We start from the raw sequence: 13555 nt of genomic DNA, 5'->3' as shown, positions 1-13555 counted from the left end.
GGGTCCTCCCCCCAATACAAGACCCTTAGCTGAGCATGCAGCCCGGCAGGTCAGGAAAGGGAGGGGGATGAGCGAGCGCCCCTTCCTGAACCATATCAGGCTGCATGCCCTCAACGTGGGGGGGGTGCTTTGGGGTGGAGGGGGCTCTGCCCCTCCACACCAAATGTACCCATGTTGAGGGCATGCGGCCTGATATGGAGAACCAGGACAAGGGCCTCTTCCCCACAACCCTGGCCGGTGGTTGTGGAGGTCTGCAGGAGGGGGACTTATCAGAATCCAGAAGCCCCCTTTAACAAGTAGGCCCCCAGATACCGGCCCCTCCATGTAAATGGGTAGGAGGTACAAATTCTTTTTGCCGGCAATTCCTTTTTTCTTACATTCAGCTGACAGCTTTCTGGCCCGCTTCTTATACAGTAAAAGAAAAAAAAAAAAAGAACAAATTGCAAATCATGGCAAAACTGCTGTAAAATCTAAAAGGAAAGCACAGCAGAAACAATCAAAAGCAACATGCATAGATGTGAAATCGAGCCTAAGGGGGAATTCATCACTGACCACAAACTAAGGGGGCATTCTTCCTTATGAACAGCAGTATAAGAGGGAATACATCCTTCTCACTGAACACAAAACTAAGGGGGCATGCTTCTTCCTTATGAACAGCAGTACAAGTGGTGACTTCATCCTTCCCACCAACCATCATTGTAAGGGGGCATTTGCGCCTGCTGAACACCAAGTCTTATTCTTGTTGAGCACCACTTTAGGAAGCCATTCTTTCTGCTGACAAAGAATAAAAGGGGGCAGTCTTCTTCCAAAAGGCTCGTATATGGGGGATTCTTTTCTCTTGCTGACAAAGATAATATGGTGCATTCTTCTTTCCAAAACACGTATATAAAAGCACTGTCCTTCTGCTGACCCCCAATGTAAGGAAGAATGTTTCTTTCTTGAATATAAGGGGGCATTTTTCTTTCCACTGACTTCCAAGGTAAGGGAACATCTTTCCCCCCTGCTGAGAAAAGAATATATAAGGGAGCATTCTTCTTCCCAACAACTCCCATGTAAGGGGCTTCTTTCATCATGCTGAAAAAGAATATAATGGGTAAGGCCTCTTCATGAAAACACCCATGTAATGGGCACCTTGTCTCCTGCTGACATTAACTATACGGAAAAGGCTTCTTCCCATTAACAACCATGCAAGGAACATCTTTCACTAAACTATAAGGGGGAAGCTTCTTTCCAATAATTCCAGGGGCATCTTTCTCCATACCAACAGAGAATTTAAAGCGGGGGTCCACCTATCTATGCTTTTTTTTTTTTTGAGTTCATTCACAAACTTTTCTTCTCAGCATTACATACTCACATATTGTGTGTAATATGTCCGCCTGTGTCAGATTTCGTTGGAAAGAATGCAGGCGGGTTTCCATCTTCATTGTGGGCATTTGAAGCCCACAAGCATTTATTTCCTGGATGTGGTGAATGCTGTGCTCCCAGCATTCACTGCTCGTTCCCGCACATGCTCAGTGGCATCCTGGGAAGCCTGAGACTAGCTCCCAGGAGTCTGGGAGAGGCTAGAAACACGCCTACTCCCACGGGAGGAGAACCAGGAAGTGCAAAGAAGAATAGAAAAATAAAAGGTAATTACGGCGATTTAAATTTTTTTAAACGGCATGTCAGCATCTAGGCAAGGAAGAGAATGCATACAAATATTGTTCAAAATTTGGGTGGAACTCCGCTTTAAGGGGGGAGACTTTTTCTAAAATACATCCATGTGAGGGACATGTTTTCTCCTGTCAACAATGAGTTTAAAGGGAAGTGGATTCTTCCCAATAAGATCTTTGTAAGGAACATTTTTCTTCCTGCTGACAACTAAAAGGGGGATGCTTCCTCCCAATAGCACCCATGTAGGGGATAAAGAATAGATGAGGGAAGGCTTCTTCCCAATGAGACCATTGTAAAGGAGATCTTTCCTCCTGTTGGCAAAGTATGCAAGGGAGAAGGCTTCCTCCCAATAAGTCCCTTGTAAGAAACATCCTTCCTCCTGCCAACAAAAAAAATGGGGCACCGGGCAAAGCTACTTCCCAATGACACTCCTATAAGGCATATCTTTCCTCCTGCCGACAAACGGATGGGCTTCTTCCCAATGGCACCTGCTGACAAGAACTATAACAGAGAAGTCCACTTCCAATACAACCCATGTAAACATGCCTTCCTCCTCCTGAACACCTGTATCAACCTCAAACAAACAATATCAACAATTTGCCTGGAAATTACCTTAAAAGGACCATTATTATAAAAAAAAAAATATTGTATTCCGATATCTGTAGGCAATTTAATAATGGTATTCCGTATATGATATTTTTTTTTTTTCATGTGTTTATTTATTTTTACATGGAGTCTGGCAAATCATAGGAGTTGGGAAAATTTATTACGACTGCTGGGTGAGCTTCAGAAGTTGCAACTCAAGCCGTGTGAATAAAAGGCAAGCATTGTCCCTGACCCTTGGCAGTGTTATTGTCCAAGCCCCTCTCAATAACACTTTTGCTGCACAGCTGGGGCAAGGTGTAATTGTGAACGACATTATGGATAATGGCATGGGAAACAAAAAAAAAAAAGGATTATTTATTGTTCTTCATACTGGCCCTTCAAGTCCTGCTTAGGTCTAAAGGTCAAGCCAGTACCTCTAAAACAGGGATAGTTTGTAATTATGAGATAACAAGAAGTGGGAAACCTACAACAGGAATCTGAAAAGACCTCCAATACAAAAGAGAAAATAGAAATTGCCCCCTGAAGATACCATACAAGTCCTAACCTTTTTGGTGAGACGGGTTAGGTCCTCTCCGATATGTGCCAGCCGGGGGATGAGGTGTGTGGTGTAAACATCATTGAGTGCTGCATAATCTCGACTCTCCTGGCGCGTGTGGTTTAGAATCATATACAAGCAATTCACAGGGGACAGGAGATGTTGTTGTTCCTTCCTAAAGAGGCAATAGTTGGCATGAAGAGACAAGGCTTAGGGTTAGTGTACATGGAAAGTGTATGTCAAGGTACAAAGCAAAAAAAAAAAAAAACACACACAAATGCAATACATCTCTGCTGTACATGCACTTTTCCACAAGTTTTATCGTTTTAAAGACCCTGCAAGTACAGAAAAATAGCCTTTGTCTGCCGGAAATACACTGCACTCCTAATTTCCTATCGCGAGCTGACAACACACTTTATTTTTGTTGACTGAGTGGTGTCAGCCCTGCCTATTTTTCTTTGCGACTGTAAACTGCTCAAGACATTCCTGTTTTCTTATCCACAAAATAGAGATTTGTTGACTTGTAGTCCAAGATAAGAACACAAAATGGTCTCTTAATAATACAGGCAGAGATAATACAGAGTCGAATTTCCGACAAAATCATCTATTACTCTTTTGCATTTATCAAACAGATGAAGAATAAATACTTACAATTATTTATTTATGAGTAGTGGCGGCATTTTTTTGGGGGGGGGGGGCAGCAATTCATCCACCCCCCCCCCCGCCGGACAGTCGGTTCTCCCGCATCTCCACCCCGGTTGGTCAATTGGTACCCGCAATATCCCATCTAGGTCACGGTGGCTTCACCCTGCGTCTCCTCCTCCCCTCTGCTTCCCGGCGGTGCCGCTTCCCCTGCGTCTCCTCCCTCCACCTCTGCGACGGCCAATAGGATTGCTTTTCCTCTCAGCCAATTGGGTCTCAGGAACCACTTCCTGATCTGGGATTGGCTGGGAGGAGAATCAGGAAGACAATAGCGAATATTAATTTGCTATTGTCACACAACTGGGTGGGCTCTGGGTGCAGTGCACCCTTTTTTGAAGCCAGTTAGAGGCTCTGGCTCTAATCATGCGTTTCTAATAAATAAAAACATTTTTTTAAAAATTGGAATCCATGCGTCCGGCGCCCTGCATGTAAATTAGGGGCCAGGCGCATGGATTAGGGGGGCGGCGCCCCTGCTCCCTGTATGGACAGGCCGCCGCTGTTTAAGAGACACAAAGGGGCTGATTTACTGAAACTGGAGAGTGCAAAAGCAGCTGTGCTTTGCTCTCTTCAGTTTTAGTAAATCAACCCCCAAGGGTGCAAATAAATAACATTTATAGTTCGGGTTTACATAAATAATTTTATTTATACCCTGTTTCCCCGAAAATAAGACCTAGCGTGATTGTCGGTGATGACTGCAATATAAGCCCTACCTTGTTTCCCTGAAAATAAGCCCTACCCTGAAAATAAGACCTACAAGGACTTTAACTAGGGTTTATTTGGGGGGTAGGGCAGCCATCATCGACAATCACGCTAGGTCTTATTTTCGGGGAAACAGGGTATAATATATATATATATATATCACTGAAATAAACACCAGTACGCCTATGATCTATACCCTTCCTCCAGATGAAGCCACGTGAGGTGGCGAAACTCGTAGAAGTGGAGCCTGGTGATGGAATCTTGTTGCAACTGAGTGAGACCTTTCTGATGCATTATCTATGCTTTAAAAACTTTTTAATATGCTGAGCAGCTGTCCTGCTGCATTCTGAACACAGGTAGTCAGCTGCTCGGGACAGGCACAGAGTTGAAAATTTTCTGTCCTAACAAAGGGGGGAAAAAAGTTTTCCTATGCAGTGGGGCTGTGCTTGCACTACATCATGGGTCAACCGATCGTTTTGGTGTACGGGATTGGAGAACAGAGAAATACTTACCTAATCCTACCTGTGCCCCCCCCCCTCCCCCCTGGACTAGTGGTCTTGAACGGTGGACTCTTCCTCACGTCATTAAGCCCATTGACCTGCTCTGGAAGTGAGGACATCAAGAACAGTCCACCACTGGATCGTCGGGGAGTGCCATTTGCTGGTGAAGAGGAGGATCAGGTGAATCAGGTGCGATGCATACTAGCTCATTATGCCTTTTGTCTTACAGGGTTTTTTTTGTTTGTTTGTGTTCCAAGAGTTTACAACCTCTTTAATGGAATCCCTTGGGGACTCCCAGTCACCAGAACTAGTGTCCCCATTGGAAGATTACTTCTGGAGACAACCCAAAATGTGGGATTTTTTTCACTTCCGATGATAAAAGGTAAACAGGACAAATATAGAGGGTGAATCTCCCTAACGGGGGCACAGACAGCACAGGGGTGCTAATCCATCTCCACTCTATACAAAACTTTAAAAAAAAAAAAAAAAAAAGTATTTTGGTTTCTATGCATTTGTTAAGAGAACTGATCCAAAAAGTTAGAGACCCCTTCAAATTGGCTATTCTATTTTTACATTCCTTAAATACCTCATGCCTGGACCACTACTTTTACTACTATTTAACTCATGCATTTATTTATTTCCTTAGTGAATTGACTTTAACCTCAAGGACCGAGCCTGTTTTTCAGACTCGGTGTTTACAGTTAAAAACAAGTTTTTTTGCTACAAAATTACTTAGAACCCCCAAACATTATACATTTTTTTTTCTAACACCCTAGAGAATAAAATGGCGGTCATTGAAATATTTTTTGTCACACCGTATTTGCGCAGTGCTCTTACAAGCGCACTTTTTTGGAAAAAATTCACTCTTTTGAATTAAAAAATAAGACATCAGTAAAGTTAGCCCAATTTTTTTTTATATTGTGAAAGCTGTTACGCCGAGTAAATTTTTACTCAACATGTCACGCTTCAAAATTGTGCCCGCTCATGGAATGGCGTCAAACTTTTACCCATAAAAATCTCCATAGGCGACATTTAAAAAATTCTACAGGTTGCATGTTTTGAGTTACAGAGGAGGGCTAGAATTATTGCTCACACTCTAACAATCGCGGCGATACCCCACATGTGTGGTTGGAACACTGTTTTCATATGCGGGCGTGATTTACGTATGCGTTCGCTTCTGCGCGTGAGCTCGTCAGGACGGGGCGCTTCAAAAATTTTTTTTTTCTTATTTTACTTTATTTTATGGATTTTAAAATGTTTAAAAAAAAATGGATCACTTTTATTGCTATTACAAGGGATGTAAGATCTGGGGTCAAAAAGCCTTCAGATCTCATATTTGGACTTAAATGCAAAAAAAAAAAAAAAAAAAAAAAAAATGTTGTCATTTGAAAAAATGACAAAAAAAAAAATGCCCCTTTAAGAAGTATAGGCGGAAGTGACGTTTTGACGTTGCTTCCGCCCTGCTATGGTATGGAGACGGGTGGAGGCCATCTTGCCCTCACTCGTATCCATACCCAGCTAGGAAGAGGACTCGATTGCCTCCGTCGCTACTGATGGCTCGGTTAAGCGGCAGAGGGCGCCGGGGAGCGGCCCTCTCCCACCGCAAGCGGTGATCTCGTGGCGAATCCGCCGCAGAGACCTCCATTATCATAAACCGGACCGCCCACTGAAGAGATGGATATCTCGGTTATGGCAACAGCTTTCAAGATATCCATCTTTCAAGTTCCGACCTATATATACAGTGGGCGGTCTGGAAGTGGTTAATGCTGTATTAGGAGTTATTTACCTCATGTTCTTGGTTTGTGAGGTTAATAACTCATAAGGTGATAGTGAATTGACATTTTCAGCCTCTCATGAGATAATTGTAAAAAAAATGTCACGTGACTCAATTATTTTATGAGATATTCTTTAGTGAATTGAGCCCAGAGTGACATGTCTGTACAGTTTGTGTTAGCACATATTCTAAAGCCCCATACACATTATTAGATCTTCTGCAGATTTTTGTCTTCAGATTTACCAAGACCATGTAGTGCAAGTGCCTGCCTGATTGCATATACTGTATTTATTGGCGTATAACACTCACTTTTTCACCCTAAAACTGCAAATAGCGTGTGTGCGTGTTATACGCCAATACTTCAATTTCAGCTGCCTCAGAGGGGACAGGGAGGGGGGCGGGATGAGCGCGGTCAGATTACATGCAGTGAGAATCTCCTGTTTACTTGGCAGCCTCTGTAATAGGAAGTCCCGTCTCCTGGGCTGCCATTGGACCACTGTTATGTCTATCATAGGAGATTCTCACTGTATGTAATCAGTCTGCGCTCATCCCACCCCCCTCCCTGTCCCCTCTAGGCTGCAGGTGGGCATCGATCAGGCTGCACTGATGGCAATGGTGAGGCTGCTGCATTGATGTGGACTGATGAGGTTGCATTGATGGCACTTGTGAGGCTGCAGATGGGCACTGACCCTTATTTTGTTTCAAAGTTCCTTATTTAAAATTGAAGTTTTTTTCCTGAAACTTCCCTCTTAAAATTAATGTGCGTGTTATACACCTGTGCGTGTTATACGCTGATAAATACGGGTAAATTGAAACTCTTGAGGTTTGACCTCATATATTGGTAACTATATATATATATATATATATATATATATATATATATATATATATATATATATATATATATATATATATATATATATATATATGGTTTTGGTAAATCTGAAGACAAATTCTGTGGTTTCAGCAAAAAAAAATCATTGTCTATGGCCGGCTTTAGTCGACTCTTGAAACTGCATGTGCATGCATTCTGTGCAAAAGGGAGAAAATTTGAATGTCATTAGGCTTTTTCTATTTTATTCCGAATGAATTGTTATTCTTTCATAATAAAATAAAGTGGTTTGAGAAAATACCAATATATGCCCATTAGATGGAGCTGGCAATCACTGTAAATAAATATTTATTTCCTACGACCATCAGAACCAATCTAGTGGACATACGTATATGGGGTCAATTTACTAAGAGTTAAACAACGGCAAATATAATGCGGTAAAATAGCTCTTGCGTTAAATCTATTTTGAAAGTGCAATTCCCTTCAAGAATTTTGCGGGCGCCGGCGGTACAGCAGCGCTAAGTATAGCGCCGCTTTACCGTCGTTTTAGCGGCGCTAGTGGGACGGTTTTAACCCCCCGCTAGCAGCCGAAAAAGGGTTAAAACTGCAGCAGCGCTTTGCGGGCGGGTTTGCAGCGCTGCCCCATTGTTTTCAATGGGAAGAGGCACTTTAGGAGCGGTAAATACACCGCTCCTAATGCGCTCCAAAGATGTGGCTTGCAGGACTTTTATGACCGCCCTGCCAGCGCACCACTCCAGTGTGGAGTGCATTGAGCAGCTCTTTCGGGGGGTTTTGCAGGCGCTATTTTTAGCACTTTAGCGCCTGCAAAGTGTGAAATAACAAATGCGGTGTTTGTTCAACTGAGCAGTTCCCCACTGGCAGCTGAATGTAAAAAAAGCATGCTGGCAAATAAAAATTATGAAAAAATAAAACAGTGTGGCCCCCCCAATGCATACCAGGCCCTCTGGGTCTGGTATTGATTTTAAGAGGAACCCCACGCCAAAATGTAAAAAAAAAAAAATACTGCGTGGGGTGCCCCCCAAAATCCACACCAGACTATTATCTAAGCAAGCAGCCCGGCAGCCACATGCCCTCAACATGGGGACAAGGTGCTTTGCCAAAGCACACCCCCCCTTCCATGTTGAGGATCGTCCTGGTATGGTTTAGGGGGAGGGGGCCCGCTCCTTAGCAATCAGCTTATGGGGGGATGGGGGGGACCCCCATGCTGTTTATGACACATACCACATGTGATACTGCCAGCAAAACCCTGGTGATAAATATCGCATTTTTTTTTTTTTTTTACTCTCTGTTCCGTTTGTGAATTGGACTTAAAAGTACAATTAAAGGCAAAACCTTTTTTTTGTTTTGTTTTGGATAGAATGCAGAGGGATTAGAATGCTTTTTCATTTCTACTGCTGTCTGCGCCCGCGTTAGCAAGATTCACCCTCCCTATTTGTCCTGTTTACATTATCATTTAAAATGAAAGTAAAAGAAAATCCCACATTTGGGGTTGTCCCCAGAAAAGTAATAGAGAAGAAATCTTCCAATGGGGACACTAGTTCTGGTGACCTGGGGGTCCCCAAGGAATTCCCCTAAAATTGTGGGGATTTCTTCTCACTTCCTGTTTGGTGTTGGGACAGGAAATGAAGGGAAATCTCCCCAAAGGAACACATATGGCGGGAAAAAAAAAAAAATCTGACATGGGTTATAACCTTCCCTTGCTCTATCCAAAATGAAAAAAAAAAAAAAAAGTTTTGCCTATAGCTCTACTTTAAGAGCTTACCGCATGTTTTTTTTTTTTTTTTTTAAATATTTAACAGCACATTTTTCATTTTGCTGTAAATACTGCGTAATCTTTTTTTTTTATTATTGTGAATTTGACTGTATTTATCGCATGTGATAATTTATGCAAATGAGTCACGTGACCGTATTATTGCATGCAGTAAACGCTAGTGAATTGACCCTATAATGAGATATTATCCAGAATAACTCTACTCTGTATGAGTGAATAACATTCAAACTGGAGAGAAAAGAGCTAACAGCCTTTGATTTTGTGCCCATCTGCTCAGAATGAATGTACATGCAGTTCACGAATAGCTCTGCAATTTTTTTATAAATACAATCCTTCGTACCAAAAAAAAAAAATAAGGGTCACAAGGCATTCTTTTAATGAAAGCTGCAGATGTAATCATATGTAAAAAAAAATACTTTAAACAAGCTTCTATGAGATTTTATTGATTGGGTTGTAGATACTTTATATTTTAGGGTTTAGGAGTGTGTGTGTGTGTGTGTGTGTGTGGGGGGGGGGGGGGTTGGAGGTGAAGGGTTAAAGTTTATCTAAAGCCATTTTTTATAGGGTGGTGAGGGATCCCTGTCAGGTTTCTATTGCTGTCTGTGTCCCAGTTGGAAAGATTTACTTTCTTTAATTTTGTTCCGGTGACCATTGTCACCAGGCCCATGCCTGAAGGTGAGGCAAAAATCATTGTCACCAAAGCGGCAATAGAAGGGAAATCTTTCATTGGGGACACTTGTTCTGGTGCTCGGGTCATTGCTTTTTTAATTGACACAACTGCTGCTCCAAATGCTACTAGCCCCATTTCTCATCTTCCAAATTTAAATGTAACACATTTAGAACAGCGATAGTCGGAGTAGCAAGATGGATGCTGGCACAAAAGGATGCACTATATTGCTCTCGCTATGACGACATTTATAATTAAAGGGATTGTGTCCAGAGAAGGATTGAGCTGGGTTCCTTTGTGACTCTGAGATGACTAAATGCTGTGAGCTGCTATGGAAGCTTTTGCTAGAAGATGTGACAATGTGCAAAATTAAACGATGCCCTTTGGAACCACGTCCTTTTCCATGGCAACCAATCAATGAGGAAGCATGGAAAACTTTGCACGGTGTACTTTACTGGCACATGAAAATCCATCTTTGGCATGAAAAGGCTAGTTGGTTGTGCTTGCCTCTAAGGCCAAAGTTTTCCAGTCCCCCCCTTAATGTGTCCAGCTTCTAGAGCAGACACCCCCCGGGGCAAAGTTTCCCAATCCTCTCCTGGAAGTGTCCAGCAGCCCTTCTAACCCAAGATTCCATGGAACCTATGGCACCTATAATAAATAAATAAACCCTGGGGATCCTCCAGAAGTTGTAGATGCAATTTCTGCCTCTCAGATAAGTAACAATTGACACCAATTATCTTTTTAGCTATCTAAGGAAGAGAGGTGGCATATTCTTCCTACAGATCACAAATTTAAGGAACATTTGTCCCATTGACCATCCCACTAGTGTACCATAAGTTGTAGATATAGCAATTAATTGCAGCTTCCCTTAAGCCTAGTACACACTAGAGCTTGGGAGGAGATCCTGTACTAACTATCCAAAGTTAGTACAGCGATGTGCCCCACTGAGCTATTGTGTTCTGACACCAGAACACACTGGTCAGCACTCTCAGCCATTGGTTGAAAGCGCTGATCGGATGCCGATCAGCAGTTCTCTTTCGGTCATGCCCCTTCAACAGAAGCTGGATGTTCAAGTTTCTATATTCAAGTTACATAGTTAGTAAGGTTGAATAAAGACACCAGTCCATCCAGTTTAACCCAAGTGAGTGTGGGAGCGGATCTACAATTATCCCTAACCCTGTATATCGCACACTCACATCAGTCCCTACCCTCAATCCAAGGTCCCCACTCATATACTAGGGTCAATTTTGGACAGAAGCCGATTAACCTACCAGCATGTCTTTGGAGTGTGGGAGGAAACCGGAGTGCCCGGAGGAAACCCACGCAGACACAGGGAGAACATGCAAACTTCAGGCAGGTAGTGTGATTGGGATTCGAACCAGCAACTCTTCTTACTGCTAGGTGAGAGTGCTACCCACTACACCACTGTGCCGCCCCAATAGAGTTTCTATTGAACCGGCCGACACCACCCGATATTCAGCCTGTGTGTACGGGGCTTTGGACCAGAAAGTTATTTCAAAGGTTCCTCCCTGTTAAAAAGTTTGAAGAAGGCTTTCCTAGAGTAACTAATCAGATAGGGGTTGATAATAGATAGCCTTGAGTAGTTCTTCACATTTCTGAGAAAGGAAACTACATATCCCTATCTACTGCCCATATACTTTTTTTTACTATGCTATTATTAACCCTATCTTATTTTTTTAATTCTGAGGACTCCTACCAGCCTTACACAACACCGGTTAGACAGTCACCTGAAACCATGGTGCTCCTTGGAGTTGCGGATTTTGGCAGAGAAGCGGTCGCTTAGTTTCTCCAAGCTTCGGGAATATTCCAAATTAATCTCAGCTTTCCTGCGCAAGAACTCGCTCATGTCCTGCAGCAACTGCTGGCGGAAATCCACCTGTGCGTCCAAACATTTCACTTGCTCGGTCAGCTGGACGCGAATCTCTAGAGAGAGAGGCAGAGAAGAGGTCACATAGTCAGTTGGTGCTCTGCATCAAGTCTTGAATTTTTTATCACAGCATTTATATTGAACTAAAATTGTTCTACTGTGCGCACACAGCAAGTTTGCATCAAACAAAAACATATTCAAGTAGAAAAAATCTGAATGCTTTTACTTTTTTCCTTCCTCAAAAACCAGCATTTTGGTAATGAGAAAATACATTTTATTTTCATAGCTAGCTTAGGAAGACGTTTAACTCTTTCATCACCAGAGTGATTGATGACTCTGGCCAAATAAAAGACATCAGTATGTTTTAGTTAACTGAACAGTAACTGTATTAATGATTTACATACCACAATCATTTTTAAAGTTATTTGGCACAGTGTCTTAATAAAGATCTTGCCTCCTTTTTTGTAATTATAGGCTGACAAATGCACAAATATGTAAAAAAAAGGATTGTTTTTCCATGTTCGTATATTTTTCAATACTGTAATTGTATCTGACATTTACATTATTAAAATATGTATAGTATTAAATAGATTGCATTGCAGATGCCACTGCAGCCTGAAGGTGGTGGTGTTCAATGCAGGCTGAAAGTTTTTATTTTAGTGAAGCCACCAGCCTGTATGTGATCACTGTGTACCACAGTGATCACATGATCCAGGACCACTATGATTGGCACCCACTTGTCTACAGTCAGTGATAGCTGAGACTGAGAGACAAAGTGTCGGCTGCTGCTCCTCAAAGGGAGGACTTTTTTTTTTAATGTATCCCCAGCATGGGGCATCATGATGGGGAATGTTTATCTACAGATTGCAGGTGGGAAAGAACATAATGACATAATTATTAAAGGGTTAGTCCACCTGAAATGGATATTCCAGTTTTTCATAGATAATAGAGAGAGTAAAACCACCAGACTTATATCCCTTAGGAGTTCTATCAGTGAAATATCTGTACTTCAGTTCAAGGGCATGCACTCAATTATACGTGTGTCCCACTCTCTGTTAGAATCTGGAGGTACTGAAACATGCAAAGATGGGAGGAAACATGCAAAATTCCCAGATGATCAGGAATTATGTCTGGAAATTGTCAATGCAGGGTATACATCAAGCCAGGACTGATTCAACCCATCAGGCTTTATCTGTAAATATATTATAACTCTTGGGTGGACTGGCCCTTTGAAAATAACCTATAACCTAATTAATTTTAGGCTATAGCAAAGCATGACATGTTTATATCCCTAATGTATCATATGTTCATGATCATATTTCATATACAAATTCCTGCTAGTCAGTGAATGCAATCATAATCCTTAAAGCTGAATTCACTTAAATACTTTCCTAAAATTTTTCCTGAGTAGCCACAATGAATATAAATCTACCTCTTTGAGTGTACAAAATACCTTAAGAAATGGTTGTAAGAGTATCGGTTTTTGAATAAACACCATCAACGGTGCAGTGTTTATAGTGAAAAGTCTGTTCTACTGACACTTATTTTCCAGGCTTTACATAGGAAGATCAGTAAAGCGCAATCAATGCGCTGAACTACTCCGTAGGATTGTAACTATGGTTGCAAATGAGGATATGATTCTTAAAAAACAGTAATATTGTTTTCAACATATAAAGAAGATTAATCACAAATATGGTAAAATAAAAAAAACAAACATACTAAAGCTTGATGACGTTAGATTTTTTTAAATGGGTTTCTCATTAAAAAAAAAAAAAATCTTAGAACATCCTAAAATTGGGCAATCTGACGTGAAGAAAAAAAATGCATAAGAGATTCCCTTCAATGAAACGGCATGCCAAAACCATCAACGGTTCTAGAGCTAGAGAAAACCGAATATGCAAATTTTG

The 13555-nt window shown here is 41.7% G+C and overlaps 1 protein-coding gene across 2 annotated transcripts in view; it reads right to left on the bottom strand.

The window, feature by feature from the left end:
• LOC141108568 (SLIT-ROBO Rho GTPase-activating protein 3-like) overlaps positions 1-11737 on the bottom strand; it is a 152594-nt gene extending 140857 nt beyond the window's left edge. Inside the window, exons 1-2 of one of the 2 annotated variants that reach the window (XM_073600287.1) lie at positions 11509-11737; positions 2804-2969 (exon numbers count right to left, since the gene is read on the bottom strand). In XM_073600287.1, coding sequence (XP_073456388.1) covers positions 2804-2969; positions 11509-11627 — 285 coding nt within the window. In that variant the 5' untranslated portion in view covers positions 11628-11737. The remainder of the gene's footprint in view (positions 1-2803; positions 2970-11508) is intronic. The other variant, XM_073600286.1, reaches the window with a different exon arrangement.
• Between the last annotated feature and the right edge of the window lie 1818 nt (positions 11738-13555).

The sequence above is a fragment of the Aquarana catesbeiana genome, linkage group LG09 (genome assembly GCF_042186555.1).
Source record: "Aquarana catesbeiana isolate 2022-GZ linkage group LG09, ASM4218655v1, whole genome shotgun sequence".
Lineage (NCBI taxonomy): Eukaryota > Metazoa > Chordata > Amphibia > Anura > Ranidae > Aquarana > Aquarana catesbeiana.
Note: the sequence above shows the minus strand (reverse complement) of the source record. Positions and strands in the feature narration are given on the sequence as shown.